This window comes from Acinonyx jubatus, chromosome D3 (genome assembly GCF_027475565.1).
Source record: "Acinonyx jubatus isolate Ajub_Pintada_27869175 chromosome D3, VMU_Ajub_asm_v1.0, whole genome shotgun sequence".
Lineage (NCBI taxonomy): Eukaryota > Metazoa > Chordata > Mammalia > Carnivora > Felidae > Acinonyx > Acinonyx jubatus.
The window spans coordinates 31,565,713-31,593,323 of record NC_069392.1 but is presented as its reverse complement, the minus strand read 5'-3'; the positions used below and the strand labels follow the sequence as shown (position 1 = coordinate 31,593,323).

At 45.8% G+C, this 27,611-nt stretch overlaps 1 protein-coding gene across 1 annotated transcript in view; it reads left to right on the top strand.

Annotated features, from left to right (window-relative positions):
• IMPA2 (inositol monophosphatase 2) overlaps window positions 1-27,611 on the top strand; it is a 45,612-nt gene that overhangs the window by 13,281 nt on the left and 4,720 nt on the right. The window contains exons 2-5 of the mRNA XM_027068453.2: window positions 2,668-2,801; window positions 9,656-9,760; window positions 12,335-12,380; window positions 14,352-14,460. Of these exons, the coding sequence (XP_026924254.1) occupies window positions 2,668-2,801; window positions 9,656-9,760; window positions 12,335-12,380; window positions 14,352-14,460 (394 nt within the window). The remainder of the gene's footprint in view (window positions 1-2,667; window positions 2,802-9,655; window positions 9,761-12,334; window positions 12,381-14,351; window positions 14,461-27,611) is intronic.

Here is a 27,611-nt window from a genome sequence, read left to right as displayed (position 1 = left end):
CAACCCCCGGGGACTCTTCCTCCTTCTGGGGTTTGAGAACCTGCTCTCAGCCCAACTACTCCAGTGTGGCCCCCAGCATCGGTGTCACCATGGAACTTGTCAGAAATGTGAACATCAGACCTCAAACCCCACACCTACTTAACCACCAAAGTTTTCACTTCAGCAAGACCCCAGGTGACTGACTCATGCACAGTGAAGTTTGAGAGGCTTTGGTGGTGTGTCCTCTAGTCTTCCTCTCCCCTTTCCTCTGCTTGCATACATACCCCACACATAACCACATGCACTCCCTTCACACCTCCCCACACCTCTCCCCTTCCCTCTGCTTGCATACATACCCCACACCTCCCCACACCTCTCCCCTTCCCTCTGCTTGCATACATACCCCACACCTCCCCACACCTCTCCCCTTCCCTCTGCTTGCATACATACCCCACACCTCCCCACACCTCTCCCCTTCCCTCTGCTTGCATACATACCCCACACCTCCCCACACCTCTCCCCTTCCCTCTGCTTGCATACATTCCCCACACCTCCCCACACCTCTCCCCTTCCCTCTGCTTGCATACATTCCCCACACCTCCCCACACCTCCCCCCTTCCCTCTGCTTGCATACATTCCCCACACCTCCTCACACCTCTCCCCTTCCCTCTGCATACATACCCCACACCTTTCCCCTTCCCTCTGCATGCATACATAACCCCACACCTCCCCACACCTCTCCCCTTCCCTCTGCATGCATGCATACCCCACATGTAACCACACACACTCCCTTCACACCTCCCCACACATACCACATACATCATATACACGTGAACCACACACACATCACATGCACACATAAAGCACACACGTATCACATACACAAATACATAAACCACACATATCGCCCATGTATAAACCACACAGATGTTGCCTACGTGCACATATGAACCAAATCACACACATGCACATATAAACACACACCATACCCCCCCCATACATGCTCCACACTGACTTTCCATACAAGATGCAAGCTCACTGCCAAATGACCTACAAATAGGAGGTCTAGACTAGCCCAAAATTTAGGGATCCCTGGAGGACAAGGGCAGATGCTACATGAGCTAGATTGAGAAGTTTCAAATTTAAAAACAAGGAACCTGTGGAGATTTGTCTGGTAGGAACTTGCTGTGTGCACATTGATGTTTTAAGGAGATCAACCTGACAGTGCTAAGCAGAATATTGCAAATAGAAGGCCCCAAGTGGCAGACAGTCTGGGGACTGGCATAGAAATGTTAATGGATTATACATGAGTGCTATATGCTTTGTCGTTCACATTATTTACAAAATTACACTCCACATTTTCTGTAATATGTATCCGTTTGCAACCATGATGAAAAACTGAACAAAACCTGTCTAGGCTCAGCACTGTTTTGTCCGGCTCTAGGATGAGGGCAGTAATTTGAGGATTGCTCAATGTCTCAGGGTCTCCTGCTTATTCTTTAAAATCCCATCTGAGGTCCTTTTCCTCTCTGCAGACTTGGGGGTCATCTTTTCCTGCCCTCCTGCCTTTCAGCACCGTTAGTACATAGCACAGGCTGGCCATGAAAGAGGCACTCAGGAAACATAAAGGTAGAAGGATAAGTCAAAGGATGTCGAGTCTGGGTAGCTGTGTGATTGGTGGTGCTTTGGAAAGAAATGCAGGATCTTGGGATGGTAGCCAGTTTGGGAGGAAAGGTCTGAAGTCATTTTTAGGTGTCCTGACTTTGTCGTTGTGTGGAAGGAGACACTGAGCCGTTACAACAGACAAAAATGAAAAGAAAGCCCTGGGCTGGAGAAGGAGTGCTTTTTATTTATTTCACAGAGTAGACCTGATCCTTCCCAAGTGTCCTGTGACGGATTAACCACTCCGCACACCTTCCTGTTTGGGCCCTCCAGGGGTTTCTAGAGCCAGATTGGGCCAGGCACGAGGCGGTGCCGGGAGGCTCCCTCTGCACCTCGCCTCTGCATTTAGCGCAGCGGGTTTGGACCGGATGTGCTGGCGCTTGCACATCCACAGAGCCTGCCTGTGAGCCCAGAACTGGGGATCAGTGAGGTCCTGGCACCTAAGCCAGCCCATGTGCACGTCCCCCTTGGACGGTCAGTAGCGCCCTGACCAGAGCAGCAGGGAGAGTGGGACTTCCTGTTGGTGAAGTGCCTCTTAACCTCTCCCGGGTCTCCGTGTTGGAACGTTTGTAATCTGGATTCAAGAGCATAGTCCATTCCATGTGATGTGTAAAGTGAATTAGGGAAAATACATTTTTACACTGAAATCAAATTCCCGGGACTCTCTGGGGCAGAGGTGTTAGTTACATAATCTTCCACGGGTTGAAACTTCATGTTCTTCAGAGCCACTGTGTCTTTTCCTTCAAAGAATTGCTCACAGGCTGGGCAGGATAGCTTCAACCAGTGAGCCCACCTTCTGGTGCAGGAATAGCAGGTAGTTAGGTTCACTGAACACCCAGCAGAAGATCTTGTGTGTGATGTTGAACCCCAGCGGCCTGCCCATGTTAGAAGCAGCCGGTGGCCCTCAGACCCACACCCGCCACCTCTTTTGTTCAGAGTTGCCCACAGGAGGCGTGAGTGTCTCTGCGAGACGAGGGAGCTCGTCGGTTTAACCACCTCCTGTACTTTTATGTACTTTCATTTCAGATCATCAGGAAAGCCCTTTCTGAGGAAAAACGCGTCTCAACAAAAACATCAGCTGCAGACCTGGTGACAGAAACGGATCACCTTGTGGAAGGTTTAATTATTTCCGAGCTGCAAAAGAGGTTTCCTTCGCACAGGTAGGTGTGTTCATTGGGAAGACACCCTAGTAACATGCTGCCAGCATCTGACTCGGGGTGCCAGGCCGCTGGTTGCTGGGGGCAGATGTGAAGCAGGGAGCCTTACAGTCTGCCTCTAAGACAGCGTGGTAAACACACAGTTGTTTTCATTCATCTTACTGTCATCTTGACGACCCTCATGTCAATATGTTACCTTACAAATACCGAGAAAGGTCCACTTCCTATAACGCGCCCAGGGGAAGTCTCTGCTGTCCTCGGCTAAGTCACTTGGCATATTTCTGGAGGGACTTGTGTCTGCTTGGTGACCCCATGCAGACTTTCCAAGATGGACGTGGCCCCAGGTCCACTGGCTGATGGTGCGCCCCTGCCGGTCCTCAGTGATGCACCCTCCTGTGCCAACCCAGACCAGCAGACCTGGAAGGCTGCTCTCCACCTGAGAAGGCCCTTATGAGGACTCTGCCCTCTTCTCTAGAGCAGAAGTTCTTAACCTTTCTGGCATCACCATGTGGAGAATCCAATGCAAACCACTAATTTTTTCCTCAGAAAAATTCAAATATGTATGCGGCATTTCGCATCTAGCTCCAGGGGAACCCTAGACCTCAGAGGAAGACTCCCCTTGAACTCTGAGTGGGGCTTCTCAGGCCCTCCTTCACCTCTGGAGTTCTGCAGAAGAGAGTTGGAAAACCACTGCCTTAGATGAGAGGGGTCTTTCTCCTCACAGAGGAGACTAGAATAGGAGCTCTTGGATTTCTGGTTGTGGATAACTGTGATTGTGGTAAGGTTCCATGTTTGATGGGCTTACACAGCAGAGACCTGGAAGGTGACCTCCCTGAGCATCCATCTGGCACAGGGTGGGTGCAACAGAGTTTTTCCCCTGTGAGTGATTAAATGAAAGAAGGGACAAGCCAGCCTTCAAACATACCTCCTTTTTTCCCTGTTGTTTCCTCCTAGCTGGTTAGGTCATCTCAGGGTCACCAACTCTCCTTTCGAAATTCTCTCTGCCAGTGGGTCACGTTTGTTTTGTTGACACCCTTTATGTGTGACCGTCTGTTATTTCCTATTTCCTTATTCAGTGTGAAGTCAGGATTCCTAACATCTGTTATAATATTTTTAAGCTCTAAAATGTTTATGATTTTCTTTTAACATTTTGAAATATAAGGTAAATGACAATGCCAAAAGAATTCTATAGGTTGCTTTTATTCTTTGAGAGGAAAAAGGCTGCAGTAACCAACCAGCTGTTTGTGGTTGAGGAACTGTTTTGGTGCTTGAAGTTTCTGTGGTATTGGTCCAGGTGGCCGTGGCAGAAGTGAGGGCTGGCTTGGTTATGTGGTAAAGGCCTGGAGGTCACTGCAAGACCAGATATATTGACGTTATCAGGGCTTGGCTTCTGGCGTATTTCAGTTAGAATACTCTTGCCAAACTGAATTCTGAAATCACATACCTTTACAACACATACAATTATGTGTTGGCAGCAATTGCTGAGTGGTTTGGGTCCACTCTTGTGGATTCATGTCAATATGGGGCATGGATTCCATTTGTACAAGGTATATTTAAATCTTCATTGCTGCATATCCCAGGAGAAAAGTCAGTGTGTTATATGAGTGATTGTACCTCCTTCCGCCCCCACCACCCTCCCCCGCCCCACTTGACCCTGCAACCTGGGGTTGCCTGGAGATCACCAGACTCTGAAGCCCCTTTGGAAAAGCATTGACCCAGGGCAGTGGACCCTACCTAGGGTGTACTCCAGGCCCACCTGGGAGCTTCTCCAACCTGCTAATGCCCGGCCTCCAACTCTAAAAAGCCCTGGGAGATGCAGATGCACACATCTGCCCAGGAATCCGTGATTTATAGCGATGGTTCCCAAACTGCCCCGAGCTGGTGCCAGCCAGCCTGTGAGGGAAGAGATGTGGCTGCCCAGAGGTAAGCCCCGGCGTTTTGCCGCTTCCTTCTCAGCTCTGAGGGCACCATCAGGACTGGGGGAAGCCTGGATGTCCTGCTTCTACTCTGCTCAGTTTGCCTAGAGAACTCAAATAGATGAAATCATTTCTCAACATATCTATGCCAAGTTAGGTGTGGGGTTTTTTTTTGTTTGTTTTTTTTTTTTTTTTGCTTTTTTTGCCAGTGACTAGGATTTAAAATAATTTGGGAGCACTTAGTTATATTTTAGATCACAGATAAATTTGCAATGAGAAAAAATGGCATACACATTATAAAAAAGCATATTGTAATTTTTCTGCATTCAGAGCATTTAAATATATCCCTTAAATCAATTAGCATAAAGTTGCCTATGATTCTTATTTAGGAAGGACTCCCTGTTATTCTGAGCTTATGCTCATCCCCATTTTATGTCTTTTGTGAAACAATATTAAAGATATATTGCACCTGTTTTGTTTTTAATAAAATAAGTCTACCTGGTGTAGACTTGGTGGTTTTATTATTTTATTGTACTCATTTGTGAAATCCAGAGTCTGGTCCTTTATCTGGAAGACAGGAGTATGCTGAGCCAAAAAACTGTAAGATTGAAATTTGCTACTGCCCGCGGCTTTGGCAAATCACCCCAGCCAGTTCTCAGGGTCCCAGCCTTCTCATCTAGGATGGGGCACCCAGCCAAGGTCATCGTATGGTGGTAATGACAGAAAGCAAACCAGCAGGTTAAGGTTGACAGAGAAAGCACAGTATTGGCATTGACCACATTAGCCCAGTCCCCATCCAGGCCTGCCTTTGTTGGGTGCCTAAACCTGTTTTTAGTGAATAATTTTTGAGTCAGATCCAAGCTCCACAACTTTGGAAATCTTTAGTAGCATCACTGAACCATATTTATATACACCTCGTCCTTATCCCTTGTGTCTGGGTTGGCACAGGCGAAGGGAGGAGAGCAGCTTGAGCTGCTCAGTGCACCCAGCTGCCTCCTCTGTCCCAGAATGGGCTCCCCTTGGCGGGACACGGCCTCATCCATCGTGGTGACTCCTGTGCCCTGCAGCATGCCCAGTATTCTCTAGACTTGGAAAATGTAAATTCCTGGCCACCACTGGCTAGACACTCGCTCCCCACCGCTTTCCCACCGTGTTTTCCCCTGGGTGCCCATTGTCCTCGGGCAGCAGAGCCTGCTGCGATGCTGGCGAGGCCTGGGAGCATTAATTGGCTCCCTATTCGACCAAAGGATGACCCTGATCTTGTCACAGAGTAGACAAACTAGCCAGGGGAAAAGGGCCTAGATGCCCTTGGCCATCAAAATTATAAGAAGGGTTTGTTAGGACTATAAGAAAAAAACGGTAGTTGAATTATGCAGCAGAATGTGTCATTCTAATCTGTTACGAAGCTTTGAAGCTTACCCCAGGTGCTGTTTTCGTCTTGTACATTAGCTGGCTTATGAAAAGGCCCAGGAGCTCCCTAAATTTTAGGTAGATTGTTTTTTTCCTACTTATGTTATGGATTTTATGTAGCTGTCCCAGTGCTTTTACTAAGATCTCCATAATTTCACACCTCCATGTGTCCAGCTTGATGTCCCTGTGGAGAGCTGAAGAATGTTCTCTCCCATTCTGTAGGTACTAGCTTCCCAAATGAGGAAAATCAGGTTTCAGTGAATAAACTACAGCTCTCCTTACATACCAGGGAGGTATTTTGGATGCCTCAGAAGAGTGGACATCATCAAAGGCCCTGCCCCAAAGTGCCACCTGCAGGCACAAAGCAAGTAGGGAGGTGACAGACACTCCTTGCACCTCTGTCACTCGGGCAGCTGAGTAGAGAAGAAGAGAACTCTCAAGCATGAATAATCAACTGCAAAAGTCTAGGGCTCAGAATGATTACTTTGAGCGATTCCTACCAGAACTGCTGTGCAGAACAAAAGCTGTGTCAACAGAAGCATTGTGGGTGCTTCTTTCAACAGGCTGCTTGGTGACCCCCCCTAGACCATGTCCATCCCACCTCCTGTCCCTGCCTGTCCTAAGAAGCCCCATTGGTGCACTGCAGGTTGTGCTCCCTGACTCATGTGTTAGCTGCCAGTCCTGCAGAGATGCTCTCTCCTCTTCCTTCCTGGGAGACCCCGGCAATTGCCCCTCCAACTCTAGAAGGTACCCACTTCCTGCTTAAATTAAGTTTAAAAAGGAAGAAAATTCCACATTTCTCCTCAGTTTCTGGGAATTTATGTTTGGATGTGAGTCTTTGCCATTTCTATCTTGGCCTTCTCACTGCTTTATGATCCTTGTGCCCAATTGAAGATTTGGCAGTTGGTCCCTATATGTGTGTTTTTGGGGTGTAGACCCTTTTCCTCAAGACCATAATCACAAGCCATTACATGGGAGGAAAATCATGTAGCTGTAGAAAAAAGGCATTGAAAAGGGATTTAATTCCTTAACTCTTTGGCTGAGAAAACTGGCAGAGCTAATGCTATGCCTGATCGTGACTCTGTTTGCACATCACCTGCCTTCCTGCTGTGGTCAGGGCGCAGTCTTCACTGCCCGGCCCCACTCTGCCTGGCTTGGCTCCTCCAGCATTGACTTTCACCATGCCATGTCTACCATCTAGACCTGCCTGCCTGGATCACATGATCCAGTGACCCAAAAATCCTGTGGAGGGGGGTGATGGTAGGGAGGGCAGCTCCCAGCAGGAGGAGGGGACCAGGAGCAAACAAAAGCAAGGAACTTGCATCCCCTGCCTCTCTAGATTGTAAGCCTCTGGGCTCAGACTGTGCTCACTCAAGTTTTCTCTGCACTGTGACCATTTTTCAGGGTGTGGGTTATGGGTTCCTCAGGTGTCTCACTCAGTGCTTCCCCACCCCAGCGCCCTGCCTCTCCCACGTGGGTTTCTCCAGGGGACAACAGCTGGGGGGAGGGAAACCCTAACCTGAAAATGACACACAGTCATTCATCATACACACTGACAGGTTTCAGATGCTTTATCCAATAGAGGAGGTAGATGACTCTGTGCGTGCATGTAGAGAATGAGTTTCATAATCTGTAAAATGGAAAATGATGCTCCCAGAGTTGTCAGGGGACCGTACGAATTACAAGGCGTGTGTCACTGCTGTTCTGACGGAACCGTGACTTCAGAATGCACAGCACTTGTTCTTCCTTGAGTGTTACGGATGAGGACAACACTTGAAATGCGGCTAGTGAGAGTAAAGAACTGACTTTTTAGTTTTGTGAACTAGCATTTAATTGAAATTATTTAAATTAAACAGTCACATGTAGCCAGTTGGTACCGTGTTGGGCAGAGCAGTTACAGAGCTTTCCAGCTCCGTCTTTTTATTTACAGTATGATGTCCATCTCAGCCGTAAGTTCATTGCCACATATTAGGGCGGACGCACAGCTCCTCTGGAGCAAGTGGTTTCCGGGAGCACTTAGAGGCCAAGCTGCTCTCCTGCTCTGCTGCCTGAAGACCACGACTGACAACATACCAGATGCCGCAGGAGGACATGAAATGTTTCTTGTTTTGCCTTCATTTATCCTTCTTGATAAAAACATACTGTCTTCAGGCCCCCTTTTTCTCTAGTACGGACATGTGCATAGCATGAGAACCCGATAGAAAAACCCTCCACAAGGCCTTGTGTTCCCACACGGAACAGGTGTTTGCTCAGCGCCTGCTGCGGACCAGGCCCTGGCGACAAGGCCGAACACAGGGCAAAGGCCCCGCTCCTGGTGAACCTGGGCTTGTTACATGACAGTTGGAGACACATACCAAGCACTCTGTGCACCAAGCCCTGGTGTGTAAGCTTTAGAGAGGGTATGTTCTTTACTCTCGAGAGCGGCTCCAGGAGGCATAAGCAGAGGCTGGCCCTGCAGGGACACCGGCTCAGAGGTGGCGTCTGTGGTGCATAAACCAGTGCCCAAATGCCCCCACATGCTGTGCCGAGCCTGTGTGGATGGATGGAGGGCAAGGAGGACAAAGGGAAGAAGTAAGGGTGCCTTCCCTGGTTCTTGGCCTGAGCAGCTGGGTACTGACGGTGCCTTTTGTTGAGCTAGATGTGAGGAGGGACAACCAGGCTAAATGTTGAGATGTGTTTCTCTTGTGCAGGTTCCTAACAGGAAATAGGTGGCTTGCTCAAGTGAGGATGGCTCAGGAGGGCCTGTCTACCGAGGACTAATTATAGAGGAGGGAGCTGGGGACAGGGGCCCACTCTAGCCAGCGCAGGGGGTACACAGCCTCAGTCCTGGGCTGCCCGTGTTCTTACAGGGTGCGTGGGTCACAGAGCATGAAGGAGAAGGTGTGGCCCACCCATGGCTCCTGGGCCAGAGACCAGGATGGAAAGGGCCTCTGAGGAGAAATGGCAGCTGCTGTGGAGCCCGAATGGTGGGTGGACACAGTTGTCACCTTGTCTGCAGCTCAGAGGAGGCCAGGCTGGGTACAGACCTGGGAGGTGTCAGCTGTGGGTGACATTCAGTGTCTTGGGTCCAGTGAAGCAGTCCACACCGGCCACAGCATTACTGGTGGGAGAGCTAAAGCCTGAGTCCTGGGTCCTGCTCCCTGGCCAGGATTCCACCTTCTCTTCTCTATCCTTTGTCTTCAGCCTTTTCTCCTCCAGACTAAAGTTAGAGCAGAGTTTAGCTTTGTGTTATAAAATCTGTTCCCTGGTGTTCTCTCGTATTTCTCCACCTGACCCACTCACGCTCCATGATGCTTTCCCAAAACTCCTATGTTGAGGTGTCACTTCGTGTTTTCTAAGTCCTGCTAAGTAGGCTAGCAGACAGAAAAGCAGATGGTCTCTTGTAGACTCTGCTTCTGACTGACCCAGAGAAACCATAATGAAATCTCTCTGCTGTGTCTGCTTTGTCTTTAATGGGACCGGAAGCAGTTTGAAGCGCTTTGTCTTGAGTTCTTGGCGAGTTTTCTCAGGCTGAGCTCCTGTCCACCACAGGTTCATTGCTGAAGAGGCTGCAGCCGCCGGGGCCAAGTGTGTGCTCACCCCCAGCCCCACCTGGATCGTCGACCCCATTGATGGCACCTGCAACTTTGTGCACAGGTGAGCATAAGCACGGATGACCCCCATTCCGGTGCCTAAACTGTCCTCAGAGCCCTCCAAGACTTTGTCTTTCCCAAAACAGCATTTTTTGAGGCAGGAGTATATAAACTTCTAGTAGGTTGATAGTCTCATTAAAAAGGTGATCATGTATTGATTTTTTTTTTAACTTTTTTAAAAATGTTTTTTATTTATTTTTGAGACAGAGAGAGACAGAGCATGAGCAGGGGAGGAGTAGAGAGAGAGAGAGGGAGACACAGAATCCGAAGCAGGCTCCAGGCTCTGAGCTGTCAGCACAGAGCCCGACGCGGGGCTCAAACTCACGGACTGTGAGATCACGACCTGAGCCGAAGTCGGACGCCCAATCGATTGAGCCACTCAGGCGCCCCTATCATGTGTTGATATTTTTTACAATAAGGTTTTCCATATTTCCTTCTTTTCCTTATTGTGAAATACTCTCAGCATGTAGGAAATCTTCATTTGTTTAAAAATGTTGTGTCTGCCATCTTTAAAATGTTGGTTTAAATTAAGAACCCTTTAAGGAACCCCTGGAGAAACAAGCAGGGTTATAAGACAAGTGTGTGCAGTCCAGCAGCTGCAGGAGCACGGGTCTGGACAGCAGGTCCTGAGGGGTGGCCTTCCAGAGCTGTCTTCAGAGGTGGGAACAGACCTCATGCTACCGTGAGGTGGCTGAGGAACCCACTGGCAGCGGGCCGGGCCTAATCTGACTGAGTAAATAACAGCCAAAGAGCACTCCGTTTCAGGGAGGTCAGAGAGGCCCTTGGGGAGAGGGGGAATGAGCTGCAGAGCTCGGGGAGGGGATAGGGATGTGGCTTCTGCTCCAGAAGCTCTGACCGATGGGATGGGCAACAGAGCTGTCCAAGGACACAAGGGCACTGAATGTGACACGGTTTCCACAGACTGTTGGTTCTCTGACGTGAACATGCATAGGGCCCCCGGAGAGCTGGCTGGCACAGGTTCAGGGCCCTGCCTGGGTCCCCGTCCAGGTTGGGCAGCGCATGGATGTGCATTCCTCACAGGCATACAGGCAACGCCAACAGTGCGGGACCACACTTTGAGAGCCCCTTCCACAGATGACTAGGAAATACTCTGTTTCCTTACGTAAAGTGAAAAAGCATGAGCACATCCAGACTGGGGGGGGGGGGAGGGGCTTTCCTCTGTTTTGCCTCAGATAATGTGTTTATGTGTAAGTACGTAAAGTAATCCTGATCCATCATGTTAATCATCATCCTTTTCTTAACCCCTCACTGTGGGTTATCTTGAGAATTTAGTCTGTCATACCCACACATTGCCTTTTGAGGCAATGGAATAGTGCCATCTGGTGACAGCAGCAGTGTCACCAGCCTAATTTGAAGCAGGACACCCCCCCCACCCTGGGCAGGAATTCGCGTGGAGCCTCGGTCTCCCCTTGTAGGTGTGTTTCACTGAGTGGAGCTTCTGTTCTTCTGTCTCACTTGTGATTGAAGTGTGCTGGTAATGGGGACAGGACGGGCTGAGCCCCATCGTGTGGTGAAGGCCACACATCCACCAGCGGGCCTCTCCTGGGTCCCAGTGGTCCCTGGGCCACGCAGAACATGGAACCAGATAGACAGCTTGGAGGAGAGCATCATTTGGAAAACCAGCTGTGGTGCTGGTCGTCAGGTTCCAGGACACCTTCAAGGGCCACAGCGTAGTGATTCTTGTGGCCTAAAGACATCGGACGCCTTTGGCCACTGCAGCTCAGATAGGATCTGTTCATTCTCGTGTCCAACAGTGTCAGGGCTGAAGCATGTGAGAGAGGGCTTTCTGAGATACCTAAAGTGGAGCCTGGCGTGCCGTGTACTTGCTCAGCGAGCCACCCGCCAGATGGCCACGCCGACTGCTGCAGCCTCAGTCAGGGCTCACGTCTGTGTGGGACTGGTTTCATAGTTTTCCTGGAGGTTAGTAGTGCCCAGCTTCTTCCTACTTGCTGGTAAGCTCTGCTGATCTTCACATAAAAGAGAGATTATTTCCAAGAGGTACAGCAGCAACAACAAAATCATAAAAGTGCAGGCAATCTGCGATGTCACAGCCCGCCTCTGACGGCTGTGGCCCATGCCTGCATAGGACCCAGGGTGAGGAGGGGCACTGTTGTCACCCAGACCTGGCCTCTGGGTGGAGGCTGTGATGCCCCCTCCTGGGGGCCCCTCCTCACCTCAACTGGGACATGGGTCTGGCCTTTTGGGAGGTCCCTACTGTCCCTTATGTCTCTGAGAACCAGCAAGCTGATTATTAAAATACCTCTCAATTGGGTACTCGATGGTCATTGTTGAATTACATCAATCTTACATGACTTTCAGAATACTGCTTTCTTTCAAGGTCAGCTATCTTACAACATGGTCGGTTAAGCCTATTTGTCTTGGAGGCAGTTAGTGAAGTTGTGGGAAGTAATTTTTTAAAAAAACAAACCCACCCACACTGTATAAAGTTCTTTCTGTGCCTCCAGCGACGATGCTCCGTAGCCACACAGAGGTTCCTAAGAGTTTGCATGAGACCATTTATATTTTAGAGTGTAAACCATTCTGTTTTTCTTTGCAGATTTCCCACCGTGGCAGTAAGCATTGGATTCGCTGTAAACCAAGAGGTACATGGTGGGTGGGTCCCCCCGGCCAGTGGTCCTGAGCCCCTGGGGCCTGGTTTAGCACCTTCCTTTTTGGGTTCCATCCCAGTACTCCTGTTTTCCCGTCTTTGTCATGTGCCTTAATCATGACTAGTAAATTCAAGCATGTGTTTTTCAAATCCAAGAAAGTAAACAAATGAAAACTGGTTTTGGGGTGTGCAGGTTTGGGACTCCATGGCCAGCCCACCCCCGTGGTGGCTGACCCTTGTTCCCACCATGGTCTTTCTGTGATGCTGCTGGAGAAGCATGGAAAGGGAAGTTCTGAGCAAATGGTCCACGTTAGTCTCCCTCTGACCCCTGGGGCGTGTGACCTAGTCACACACAGAAGAAACTCCTATTTTTGGAGGACATTTTTAATCCCAGTATTTCATTAGTTCTTCCTCATCCTTCTCTAGCTATCAGCATGAGAACGAGACTGCTGCAGGGTTCCCATCACCCGTAGAGCTACGCAACGTCACAGGACCATAGGATGCATAAAGGCGTTAATCAATTTAAGCAGTGACACTTAACACTTCCTGTGCAGTCACCACAGTTATATTTAAATAGGACGGGGGGTTCGTATTTTCCAAAAGCAGCCCTCCGCCAGAGCACTGTTTTCTCTTCTTCACCCTCAGTGCCAGCATCACCCTCAGTGCCAGTTCTCTAGCATGGAAACTGAGAGAAGTTTGTACCCATGTAACAGTACTAAGGTGAAGATACCTAAAATTTTTGAAATCTGGTTAAGGAGTTAAATGCTCACTTGTCTGTCTGTCAGGTGTCATTGAGACCGAATAGGAGGCTGAGCATTAAGCTCAGAGGGTGACACTCATGACCACGTGTCAGTAACTGGGTTTGGGGGACAAAATGCTGTGGGTGGTCAAGGTCTCCGATGGCAAGGCCCGCAGCCCCGCTGGGCCCGGTGCGAGTGTGCGCAGGTGGTCTGGACTTGTAGTAGAGGGCTCTGGTCAAGGGGAGCGTCCCAGCTTTCCTCACCCCTCCCTCCTGCTAGCAAAGGCCTCCAGGCCCCCCAACCACCCCAGGGGCACAGGGTCTAGAGGCCCGTGTGGTTCTAGGACTACGCTTGTTTGGGAACCCCCTGAAAGCCAGGGTGAGGGGTAGGGAGGAAGATAGTGAAATATTGCTGGAAGGCCGACTGAATGATCCTCCCCAGGAAAAAACCCTCTTCCTGCCTTGCTGGGGAGTCCATTCCACTGTGGTCGAGCTCACCCTGGACTAGCTGAGACTCTCCCAAGAGATTTGGCCTGGGTCTCTCTTTGTTTTCCAGGGAAATGAAAACATGGCCAGCCCCCAGACCACACACACTTGCTCCTGTCAACCCCAAATAGCGACCAGTTGGTAGAAGAAAGAAGACAAAGCACGTGTGTGTAGGGCAGCGTTCTGTCCCACTCTCACCTCTTCTTTTTACTGTACCTATGGGAGGCTGCCGTCTGAGGCCGAGTGGCTGCAGTTTGGCACTCCACCTGCACAGGGACACGCCCCTCCTTGGTGAATCACCTCTCCCTCTCGGCCAACCTTGACTTGTGATTCTGTCATCAGCTTTACAGATGTATTCCTAATTCTTCACAAGTCAGCAACTTTGAGGGCTTCTTGTGAGGATTAGTCACGAGTAGCCTTCCCCACCCTCCACCCCCCAAAACCAAGGCCTTTCTGAAGAATTAAGTTTTTTCAATAGCTTTCAGTTACTCACGCTTGATTATGATGTTAATTTTTAGTAAAGCTGTATTAGTCTTAGTGTATTTTAAAGCATGTCATTTTCAAAAAGACATGCCCAGTTTTGAATGGAGACACTAATGTTTTTCAGTTCCCTTTTGTGAAGGAGTTTCCATCACACTGGTCATAACACCAAGAACACCTTCCCCTTTGAATTACTGTCTTATTTTCTGTGTCAAATAAGCGAAGCATTTTTGTTTTCCATCCTGCCCCTGCACCCCACAGCTGGAATTTGGAGTGATTTACCACTGCACAGAGGAGCGGCTGTACACAGGCCGGAGGGGCCGGGGCGCCTTCTGCAACGGCCAGCGACTCCGGGTCTCCGGGGAGACAGGTAGGGCCTTGCGTGGCTCGTCTCAGGTCATTTCAGATTGAGAAATGTGAATGGAAAATGCCAGAATCACCATTCTGGGAGACGGTGCTGGAAGTCCCCTGCTGAGGGTTCAATTTCTTTAGGGACATTGTGTCTCTGATGACCTGGAAATCGAGCCAGTTCTGTGTCTTAATGTTTTTGTGGATGTGGCCAGGAGCTTTAAATAGTCTCATTCTGTTTTACACTCACATCTCTCATCTTCCGTGCTCAGAGAGACCCAGTCACCAGTGTGGTGTGGTCTCTAGCAGTCCAAGGACAAGGGCAGAGTCAGAAGCATGCTCTGGCCCTCAGAGCGTCCAGGTAGACATCAGTCATCCGGATGTCACCAGGGCGACATCACCCAGGTGCAGTCTGCGGCTCACCGGGTGTGGACTGGCTGCAGTTGGCTTCAGGTTCTGTGAGAAGACGGTGGCCATGGGAATGAGCTGTGTGAATCTGTGATGTTTCCACGCACCACAGCTGTGTCACCGTCGGCGCTACTCCTAAGGCAGAACCTCAGGGACACCCAGTAACTTTTATAAAGTGGCTGTAGCTACACTTACACCGCACAGAAGCATGTGTCCTTAACAATATGCTGGTTTAGGTTTTTCACGGGCTTTTCCGCCCTTGTCTCCCACTGATTAAATCCATGATATTTTATCGCATTGTGGGACAGGTACTATAGAGGCAGAAACAGAAGAAGAGCCGCAGCCTAGAAGCAGCTAGATTAGGAGAAGACTTTGAAAGCTCCCTCATGTCCATGTGTGAGTGTGAAAAGGTAGAAAAGTGCAGTGGCTGCTAACTTGGAACTTGCACATCTCTGCAACAGGACGTCATGAGGTACCCTCCCCGTCGTGGCTTCGGTCCGTGGGTGTCAGCGCTCTGCCTTTCTTCATGGTCTCTAATTCTTCTGCCTTTTCTTCCTCCCTGGATGGCACCTGGGTGCCTAGATGGCCTCAGAGGCAATGAGGAGAGTGAGGGATGACCCTGCCTTCCCACTGCTCCTCACTGAGTGAGAACGAGTTCTCCAGCTCTGATCTGCAGCCCAAGGACAGCACTGCCATCAGGGAGCCCTTTGTGCCTGGAGCCGGCAGCCCGGCCCAGTGAGGAGCCCAAGGGGGCTCCCTCAGGGGAGGAAGGAACTTGCACAGGCCTCTGAAGGTCACAAGCATGCCCAGGGAAGGGGAAAGGGAACATCACACGAGGCTTCAGACAGACGTGGGACCAGCAGGGCATGCTAACCAGTTACTGCTTCTGAGTCCCAGGGAGATTCCAGAACAGCCTCCAGCCTTACCCCATGCCTCCCTCTCCCAGAGATGTTTTGTTTGGCTGTGTAAAAAGAAGCCCTAATTGTAGGTACACATGCCAAGAGGTAACCACTCAGGCCAAATTGTGTAACTTAGTAGTGAGGAAGCCTGTCATTAAACACGCTTACGTGAACTTTGCTCTATATTTGTTTGATTAGAACACTCGGCTCCATTCACACACACTTGGCTTCCTGGTCAGCTGCCTGCGTGGCTCAGTTGTGCATGACTACTTCCTGTCCTCAGCGGGGCTCTCAGACCCACGTGGGGCAGGGATGCTGGGTCACCTCTACATCTGGCCCGGCATCGGCCCTCCAGCTCCACGCAAGTCCTGTCATGAACCCCCTCTGCAACACAGCTGGGGCTCCCACTTCTCTCAAAACTGCCCGGGTTCTGGAGCTCCTTTTTAAAAACTTCTGACTTACAAAGAGTCCGATGTGCTGTTTTCAGTGCTGGTCATTTTGTACTCACCGGGTGACTGGATTTCTATGGAGGCAACAGAGCAACTGTCTGTTTCAGTCCCAGTTCTGCCACCTTCACTGTGAGAGCCAGCTGTTACTTAACCCCCCACCCCCGAGCCTCCGTCCTCACGTGGTTGGTGGGGTGGTGATGACGGTGACTGAGGACTCAATGCGGTTCTACAGAGAAAGCACTCAGTTAAGTCCCCGGCACGTGGTACCCAAAGATGAGCGGTGTTACCAAAGGAGAAAAGACTTTAGTCTTTGTACAAGATCATTAAAGCCCATTGTGAGGATCAGGGTATGTTTCTGGAGGAAACAGGACACCCACCACTGATCTTTCTCCTTCCCTTATTTCTATTACCTTTCCAGAATGACTTCCATTCACAAAGTAAAAAGCAAACAGAACCATTATCAGATGGGGTGAAGGATTAGATTGAGGCCAAAGTTTCCTTAGTGCCTTTTTTTTTCTTCACTTCCCACCATGCAGAATTTCAAACATGTACAAAGTAGAAAAAGTACAGTGAACCCACATGACCCACCATGTGTCCAGCATTGTCAGTGCAGTCACCCCTGCTTCATCCATACCCCCACCCAATTCCCACCACCACGAGCAAGTCCCGGATTCAAATCCCAGACTTAATATCACTTCTGAGTCAGCATTTCAGTATGTATCTCCAAACATACACGTGATTCTTTAAAATGCGTTATTACGTATCCCTCTAAAAATTATCAGTTATTTCTGAAGTCATTAAATATCCAGTGTTCAAATTTCCAGTTGTTTCATCCTGTGGAAAACAGCTTTTCAAAGTGCCACTCAGTTCTCAGGGTTCCTCGTGGCTCCTGGTCAGTCTTTGTCACTCGCCTTCTCCATGGACAGAGCTAGGAAGTTGTTTTTTAATATAAAAAACATTGTGAGTTCATACTGGTGTTTTTAATTCATATTCATGACTAGAAAGCTGTCTGTCTCCCTAACTCTTTGATCTGTGTCTCCTCTCCCCACGCTGGAACCCGTATGCGCGGGGACTTGGGGAATGATAAATTCAGTAATGTCACACGATCACTTTTCCTCTTTATCCCACAACACACAAAAGATACCAGTTTCTGAATAGCAGTACTAGCCAGCTGTCAACAAACTGTTCCCCAAAGCCCTTGCAAGGATGTTTTTCTTTTGCTTTGTATTGTCATTTAGAGTCTACAAAGTGGTTCTTTACTCCCTTTGCTTATGAGGATAATCCCTTAGATACATTTGCTGCACTTTGCTTTTAATTTAGGAAGATGTTTTTAAAAATTGATTTTGTGTTTTAACTATACAGAAAGCTACATTGTTACAGAGTCAAATCTATAAAACAAAGTGTATTCCAAGAGGTTTAGCTTCTGGCCCTGTCCTTTACCCTATTGTCTCCCTCCCTCTTAGAGATTACCATCTAAAAAGCAGTTCCATTGCTTATTTTAGGTGTACTTTTTTTTTTCTTTTAAATAAGCAGCTGCTTCATTTGCTTTTATTCTCTGTTTTGGTATAATTTTTGGTACTTAGAAAGGTTTCTGTTTTTGTTCCAGTAATTTCCTTTATGTAAAAATGTTTCCATTCTACCCTACTCCTCTCTTTTTTGGGTTACCGTTATCAGTGACAATACTTAAGTTAGCTTGTAACTCTTCTTCCCCCTCCTCATAATGTACTCCAGTATGATTAAAACATGATAACCTTTCACTCAGTTACGACAAGGCAGTGGCTAGCTTATTGTACTAGTCACACCCTCTCCTCGTTACCTTTCCACCTCCTGATGGTTGTGCGTGTGTGTCGACAGGGCAAGTGGCCATGCGTATGATGCTGTCACCCAAGAACCATCAGTTAGTGCATAGTCTTGGTTCCACAAGTAGATTAGATGTGGTACCCCCACCAGTCTCTTATGCCGATGTATCTCCATTGGGTGAAGCTCAAGCTCATTCACTTGTGCAGCATTTCTCACATTTTTTGATCCTATTTATACTACTGAAAAAATTATTGAAGACCCCCAAAGAGCTTTCATTTATGTAAGTTATACCTGTTGGTATTGATGTATTTGAAACTCAAGCAGAAACTTTAAAAATCCTTATTAAGTTATCTTTAAAATAACTCATTACATGTTAACATGAGTAATATATTTTTTATGAGAAACAACCATTTTTTCCAAAACCAAATTTTCATGAGTGGCATTATTTTACATTTTTTTCAAATCTCTTTATAATGTCTGGCGTAATAGAAGACAACTGGATTCTCATATCTGCTTCTGTATTCAACCTGTTGTAAGGTATTATCTTGATGTATGAAGAAGATCTGGCTTTACACAGCTGAGTAGTTGGAAAAGGTGAGGAATATTTTAATAGACTTTCAGTAACTGGGGATATTCTTTGATGCCACACCAAAACTCACGAAGTGGTGGTTTCTTCAAGGTTAGTTGCAATATGAAATGTAATGACGGTCAATGAATTTCTTTGTACTCTGTGACCATGAAATAAATCTACTGGGCAGGTCTCCTGCTTTGAAGGGATCTTCTGTTCATGGATGATTTTGTAACATCATGCCTTGGTCATTTGGAAAATATGGGTTCACTGAGATTTTCAAGCTCTTTTAAATGTTGACCGATTTCATTGTAAACTATTAAGCAAGTTGTACTCATTAGTGTCACTACTCTCATAAGTGTTGGGAAGGTGTCAAACTTTCGGTAGTAGATCTAAGCCTTCCCAAATTCTAATTTCCACTTCAGAGCTTGAATTTTATCATTGGCAGCCTTAGCAATTGAAGTGATGGGCTCACTGCCTTCATCTTCAAGAAGATCTTCCAAATACCCAACTCCAAATTGCTGTTGTCTGTCTAAGCCTCCCCCGTACTTCCCATCTAAGCTCCCCTGTACGTCCCATCTCAGCTCCCCCACAACTTCCCATCTAAGCCCCCCTGTACTTCCCGTCTAAGCCTCCCCCATACTTCCCATCTAAGCCTCCCCCTGTACTTCCCATCTAACCCCCCCCCCCCCGCCAGAACTTCCATCTAATTCTTCTTGTACTTCTCATCTAAGCATCCCTGTTCTTCCCTTCTAAGCCTCCGCCGGACTTCCCATCTAAGCTCCCCTGTACTTCCCGTCTAAGCCCCCCACAACTTCCCGTCTCAGCCCCCCCGTACTTCCTGTCTAAGCCTCCTTGTACTTCCCGTCTCAGCCCCCCGTACTTCCTGTCTAATCCTCCTTGTACTTCCCGTCTAAGCATCCCTGTTCTTCCTGTCTAAGCCTCCCCGTAATTCCCGTCTCATCACACAGGATTGAAAAGACATTTGCCTAGGTTTTGAGGCTTAATGCAATTCGTCATTTTTGCAGCCTTTTCATTCTTAAGTAAAACCAACCCGTTTTCCCCCAGAATGTGAGTGTGGCAGAGAGGACTGCACTGGCCACCAGAACAGGGCGTGCCCTGCCTGGCTTTGTCTACTCTGTGCAAATGTTAACACAGTGAAAAGGCAAGTCATGTCTTAGTAGTATTAAGAAAATTATTTTAACTTCGCAGATTCCTGGAAGAATCTCAAGGACACCCTCAGAGAATTTCTCCAGTTGGTTTCTCAGAAAGGCCTCCTGGGAACGACATTCTCTGTGTTCTTACGTGCTCACAGCAGCTTATCAGTGGCCTTTATACCTGGAGATCCATTCTTCTGGTAACAAAACACATGGCTCACATTTTCTTGTGCCGAGTGTCTTAAATTGTCTCCATCATCTTCTGGCGTATCTATGTTGTTGAAAAGTCTGAAGACAGTTTCGTTTTCTTTCCCTGATAAGGGAGTTCAGTTGTTTGCTTGAATGCCCAATAGATTTTTTTTCTTTTTCTTTCAAGCACAGTAATTTTAATAGAGTATATCCCAGTGTTTGTTTTCAGTCAGTTTCCTAGGCACACCTGTTATACACCCTTTCTTTTTTTTTTTTTTAAGTTTATGTTGAGAGAGAGAGAGTGGGGGAGGGGCAGAGAGAGAAGGTGAGAGAGAGAATCCCAAGCAGGCCCCATGCTGTTGTGCAGAGCCGACTGTGGGGCTCAGACTCATGAACCTTAAGATCATGACCTGAGCTGAGATCAAGATCACTTAACTGACTGAGCACTGGGCGCCCCTTGAGTCCCTTTTTTTTTTTTTTTTTTTTAATTTTAGAAGAGTTTTCTTGAATTATAGCTGTTAGTATTTGTTCATTTCCCAATTCTTTTGCTTCTCTTTTATCTTCTGGGTCTTCTATTATTAACTATGTTGAGTCTTCTCTGCTTATCTTTTCTATTTGTTGCTTTCTCTTTAATTCGTTTTACCGGATCCACCAATTTTTTTTTATTAATTTTATTTTTTTAATTTACATCCAAGTTAGTTAGCATATAGTGCAACAGTGATTTCAGGAGTAGATTCCTTAATGCCCCTTACCCATTTGGCCCATCCCCCCTCCCACAACCCCTCCAGTAACCCTCTGTTTGTTCTCCATATTTAAGAGTCTCTTATGTTTTGTCCCCCTCCCTGTTTTTATATCATTTTTGCTTCCCTTGTGTTCAACTGTCCTGTGTCTTAAAGTCCTCATATGAATGAAGTCATATGATACTTGTCTTTCTCTGACTAATTTCGCTTAGCATAATACCTTCTAGTTCCATCCATGTAGTTGCAAGTGGCAAGATTTCACTCTTTTTGATGGCTGAGTAATACTCCATTGACTATATATACCACATCTTGTTTATCCATTCATCAATCGATGAACATTTGGGCTCTTTCCATACTTTGGCTATTGTTGATAGTGCTGCTATAAACATTGGGGTGCATATGCCCCTTCGAAACAGTATACCTGTATCCCTTGGATAAATACCTAGAAGTGCAATTACTGGGTTGTAGGGTAGTTCTTTTTTAGTTTTTTGAGGAACCTCCATACTGTTTTCCAGAGTGGCTGCACCAGTTTGCATTTTCAGCAGCAGTGCAGAAGAGATCCTCTTTCTCTGCATCCTCACCAACATCTATTGTTGCCTGAGTTGTTAATGTTAGCCATTCTGACAGGTGTGAAGTGGTATCTCATTGTGGTTTTGATTTGTATTTCCCTGATGATGAGTGATGTTGAGCATTTTTTCATGTGTCAGTTTGCCATCTGGATGTCTTCTTTGGAGAAGTGTCTATTCATGTCTTTTGCCCATTTCTTCACTGGATTGTTTCTTTTTTGGGTGTTGAGTTTGAGAAGTTCTTTATAGATCTTGGATACTAACCCTTTATCTGATATGTCATTTGCATATATCTTCTCCCATTCCATTGGTTGCCTTTTAGTTTTGCTGATTGTTTCTTTTGCTGTGCAGAAGCTTTTAATTTTGATAAGGTCCCAGTAGTTCATTTTTGCTTTTGATTCCCTTGCCTCCAGGGATGTGTTGAGTTAGAAGTTGCTGTGGCCAAGGTCAAAGAGGTTTTTGCCTGCTTTCTCCTCGAGGATTTTGATAGCTTCCTGTCTTACATTTAGGTCTTTTATCCATTTTGAGTTTGTTTTTGTGAATGGTGTAAGAAAATGATCCAGGTTAATTTTTCTGCATGTGGCTGTCCAGTTTTCCCAGCACCACTTGCTGAAGAGACTGTCTTGATTCCATTGGATATTCTTTCCTGCTTTGTCAAAGATTAGTTGCCCATGCGTTTGTGGGTCCATTTCTGGATTCTCTATTCTGTTCCATTGATCTGAGTGTCTGTTTTTGTGCCAGTACTCTACTGTCTTGATGATTACAGCTTTGTAGTACAGCTTGAAATCTGAGATTGTGGTGCCTCCTGCTTTGGTTTTCTTCTTCAAGATTGCTTTAGCTATTCGGGGTCTTTTCTGGTTCCATACAAATTTTAGGATTATTTGTTCCAGCTCTGTTAAGAATGCTGGTGTTATTTTGATAGGTATTGAATTAAATATGTTGATCGCTTTGGGTAATATTGACATTTTAACAATATATTTTCTTCCTATACAGGTGCATGGAATATTTTTCCACTTTTTTGTGACTCCTTCAATTTCTTTCATAAGCTTTTTATAGTTTTCAGTGTATAAATTTTTAACCTCTTTGGTTAGGTTTTTTATGGGTTTTGGTGCAATTGTAAGTGGGATCGATTCCTTGATTTCTCTTTCTGTTGCTTCATTGTTGGTGTATAGGAATGTAACCGATTTCTGTGCATTAATTTTGTATCTTGCAACTTGGCTGAATTCATGAATCAGTTCCAGCAGATTTTTGGTGGAATCTTTTGGGTTTTCCAAATAGAGTATCATGTCATCTGCAAAGAGTGAAAGTTTGACCTCCTTCTGGCCGATTTGGATGCCTTTTATTTCTTTGTGTTGTCTGATTGCAGAGGCTAAGACTTCCAATACTATGTTGAATAACAGTGGTGAGAGTGGACATCCCTGTCTTGTTCCTGACCTTAGGGGGAAAGCTCTCAGTTTTTCCCATTGAGGATGATATTAGTGTTGGGTCTTGTGTATATGGCTTTTATGATCTTGAGGTATGATCTTCTATCTCTACTTTCTTGAGGGTTTTTATTTGCTGTATTTTGTCAAATGCTCTCTGTGCATCTTTGAGAGGATCATATGGTTCTTGTCCTTTCTTTTATTGATGTGATGAATCACATTGATTGTTTTGTGGATATTGAACCAGCCCTGCATCCCAGGTATAAATCCAACTTGGTCATGGTGAATAATTTTTTTTAATGTATTGTTGGATTCAGTTGGCTAATATCTTGTTGAGGATTTTGCATCCATGTTCATCAGGGAAATTGGTCTATAGTTCTCCTTTTTAGTGGGGTCTCTGTCTGGTTTCGGAATCAAGGTAATTCTGGCTTCATAGAAAGAGTTTGGAAGTTTTCCTTCCATTTCTATTTTTTTGGAATAGCTTCAAGAGAATAGGTGTTAACTCTTCCTTAAATGTTTGGTAGAACTCCCCTGGAAAGCCATCTGGCCCTGGACTCTTGTTTTTTGGGAGATTTTTGATTACTAATTCGATTTCTTTACTGGTTATGGGTCTGTTCAAATTTTCTATTTCTTCCTGTTTCAGTTTTGGTAGTGTATATGTTTCCAGAAATTTGTCCATTTATTCCAGATTGCCCATTTTATTGGTATATAATTGCTCATAATATTCTCTTATTGTTTTTCTTTCTGCTGTTTTGGTTGTGATCTTTCCTCTTTCATTCTTAATTTTATTTATTTGGGTCCTTTCCTTTTTGATCAAACTGGCTAGTGGTTTATCAATTTTGTTAATTCTTTCAAAGAACCAGCTTCTGGTTTCATTGATCTGTTCTGTGTTTTTGGTTTTGATAGCATTGATTCTGCTCTAATCTTTATTATTTCCCGCGTTCTGCTGGTTTGGGGTTTTACTTGCTGTTCTTTTTCCAGCTCTTGAAGGCGTAAGATTAGGTTGTGTATCTGAGATCTTCCTTTTTTAGGAAGGCCTGGATTGCTATATACTTTCCTCTTATGACCACCATTCCTGTGTTCCAGAGGTTTTGGGCTGTAGTGCTATCATTTTCATTGGCTTCCATGAACTTTTTAATTTTCTCTTTAACTTCTTAGTTAGCCCATTCATTCTTTAGTAGGATGTTCTTTAGTCTCCATGTATTTGTTACCTTTCCAAATTTTTTCTTGTGGTTGATTTCGAGTTTCATAGTATTGTGGTCTGAAAATATGCACAGTATGCTCTCGATCTTTTTGTACTTGAGGGCTGATCTTCCACCAATCTTTTTTCAACCTCCATTTCTTATAAAGTACAATCTATTCTGTTTATTTATACTTTGTTCCTTCAGTTTAATCTTCTTTGCTGAAATATTTTCTTTTCTAATTCGTTCTTAAGTTGTATCCCCTCCACTTTCTAGTTAGGCTGGTTTTTTTAGGCATTCTTTATTTATTTTATATAAAGTACTTCTGTTTTGTGGACAAATATTTCTTGTAGTCCTTGATTAACTGAAGAGATGTTCTCTTTATTCTTTTTTTCTTTTTTCCATGTAAGTGTATGTGTGGCTCACCCATCATTCTTTTTAGTTACTTATTTCTGCTTGAAATCTGTATTCCTGAAATGGGGAAGGGCTTTTGAAGGGGTGGGGTGCGAGTTCAAGACCTTTTTGGTAGTTTGTGGCTCTAGAGTTCCCTTTTGTGTTGTTTTTGTGAAGTGTTCAAAAACTTGGCTTTAACCTTGGATTTTGTTTTTTTGTTTGTTTTTTTGTGGGTTTTTTTGGCTTTATTCTACTTAACTGTTCCCGGGATCTTCTCTTTTCTTTACTCCTGTTACTCCTGTCTAGTGAATTTGGAGTTTACTCCCAGTGCTGGATCCTTCCTTTAAGAGGTCTTGGTAAGTCAGTTACGAGAGATCATAGGGCTGGTGGTTCTCTCCCTTCAGCCCTTATCACGCACCAGGGGCTCCTGAATTGGTGTGTGCGCGGCCCTTCTCAGCGCCCACTTCTCTCACCTGGGCCCGCGCTGACTTCCAGGGAGTGGCTGCTGGGGTCCAGCAGGTGCTCCATGCTTCCTTCTTCCTCCTGATGCCACCCGGCCTCGTAGCTGTTGGAGGCTTGCCCCACCCATTTGTATTCTGGGGTTTGGATGCACCTTGCAGATATAGTTTTTTGTAGATGATGTCTACAGTTTTGCTTTCTTCTCTCCTAGTTTGCTTGGCTTCAAGTTCCAACCCTGTGCCCATCAAGCCCCCTTTCCCCACACCTCCGCCTCTGCCCAGCCCCCACCAAATCACCAACGTCCCGTCTGTCTAGTACTTAATGTTTTTAAGTTAAATAAAATTAAACTTTATTTTCGTATGAGTAGCTCTTAATGGTCTATAAGAAGTCTGAAAGAATTAGGACATGTGTGTAAAAATACCTGCTGTCGTAAGTGTTGTCATGGGGTGGGGGTGGGGTGGGCAGTAGTTGGGGGCTCTACGTTCAGCAAAAGCAGCTTGTGTTCATGGGGGATATTTCCCAGACTTAAAGCCTACTCACCTCTTTCTCTGTGAGTATGTATTTCAGTGTATACAGATGGCTTGCTTCTCTTAAGTTGTAAAATTTCTCTTAAGACAACAGTACTCTATGATACTTGGGGTACTTTAACCATGCTCAATCAGAACAATAGTCTTTAAACTGTTGCAAGTCTATTAGTGGACAATTGTTTTCACCCTAAAATCTGTTCGTTAAAAAAGTATACAGAGATGCCCTACTTCAAAATCTGTTGGATTTTTTTTTATCATGGTAAAATAGATAGAACATGAAGTTTGTCATTTTAAAGTGTGTAATTCAATGGCATTAATTACATTTACAGTGTTTTCCCACCATCACCACCATCTGTTTCCAAATTTTTATATTTCCAAATTAGACTCTGCACCCATTAAGCAATAACTCCCCTTTCCCCCCCCCCACACATACCCATGAAGTCACAAAATATTTTAAATTATAAAATATATGCATTAGTATTTGATTGAGATAAAATACTATGGCATAATAATATGCAAAATGGATAATGAAATGCAAAAACCATAGTGATTATGGGTTTGAAATAACCATAATATAAGGTGATGTTAAATAGAAGGGATGGTTTTATCTGTGTTAAACCGTAGAAAGCATTTTGCCTGTAGATGGCAGCACTCAGGCTTCCTCTTTCCTTCTTCATTTCATTTGGGAAAAGTTTTAGTGAGAGAGAAAACAATAGATACATTGCAGCTAGAAGAAGAGGAAACAACTGGGTGCAGAGATATCTCTTTAAAGACTTAAAAACTGTGGGAAGAAATGCTGTCTTTCACATAATCACTGGACAAGCTTGAGTTTAAGTCTGGGCCTCACCACCTAAGGGCCACATGACTACGTACTGGTCACTTCCTTAGGCTTGGTTTCTCCATCTGTGAAACAAGGGCAGCAGTGAGACAGTGAATGTCATAGAGGAATAGAAATGTAAATGTATCATAAATGTAATAGAGAAACAGAGGCATAAATGGAAAGTGTTTAGCACAGGCCTATCTGGAGAGATTCAGAGGTTGGTGAATGTGAGCTACTGTTTCCACACCTTGCTTAGTTTCCCTTTGTGAAATAGCCTTGTGGCACTTAGTCTGAAACCCTCTGCGCTTCCTGCACCAGCCCTGCATGTGGGGTATCTGCTTGTCTGGGCTGGCACTCTGGGGACATTTCCACTCACCCTGCAGCCAGCCCCTAGGCCTTGGCCTGAACAAGTAGTCATATTATTTTTTATGTGGTATAATATTTTTTTAATGAGGTATAACCACCATATAGTATTATATTAGTTTCGGTGTACAACGTCATGATTCAACATTTGTATATATTGCAAAATGATCACCACAGTAAGTCCGGATAACATCCAAGTAGCCACGTCTTATGAACCTGATTAAAAGTAGTACTTATTTCCCCAATGAAATTGTGTGGCTTTCTAGTTCCTGAAGGAAATTCAGTGTAGTGTGACTGAGATCCTAGAACCAGGAAATGCTCTGAATGTAGGGATATTATTCTCTTGATCTTAGCTCTCTGAGAAAAATCACTCTTAAAGCATATACCATGGAGTAAGAGATTCCTGTTAGGGTCTAGAAAATAGTACAGGATCTTATCTTAGTGCAGAGGGGATGATGGTACTACTGATAGAGCTTTTGTGGGGGGCAGTTTGAAAAAAAATTTTTTAAATCTAAAATATGCATACTCTTTGATTCAGAAATCCCACTTTTTGCGGCCTGGGGAGCATGAGCGGGAAAGTGGGGCAGAGAGAGAGAGAGAATATGAATGAATGAATGAATGAACGAACGAACGAACGAACGAACGAACATCTTAAGCAGGCTCCACACTCTGCACGAGCCTGATGCAGGGCTCGATCCCATGACCCCAGGATCATGACCTGAGCCAAAATCAAGAGGTAGACACTCAACCAACTGAGCCACCCAGGTGCCCCCAAAAATCCCACTTCTGTCTTTCTATCCTGAAAACACTGTCAACATTGGTGCACAAACCTATAGAGAAAAAGAGGTAGCATTGTTTATAATAACAGGAATTGAGAATGTTTATCTGTAGGGGATGGTTGAGCCAATAGCAGTTCGTCTATGGGAATAACATGTAGTCCTTACAATTACAGAATGATGGAGAAAGATGTACGTGATATATTGTTTTATGAAAAGAGCAAGGAACAGAATGAACTATGTTTAAAAATACAGTATGTGGAGTTCCTGGGTGGCTCAGTCAGTTGAGCATCTGACTCTTGATTTCGGCTCAGGTCATGATCTCAGGGTCATGGGATCCAGCCTCATGTTGGGCTCCGTGGGGTGTGGAGCCTGCTTAAGATTCTCTCTCTCGCTCTGCTGCTGGTACTCTTTCCCCACCCTGCCTCTCTCTCTTTCTCTCAAAAACTAAAAATAA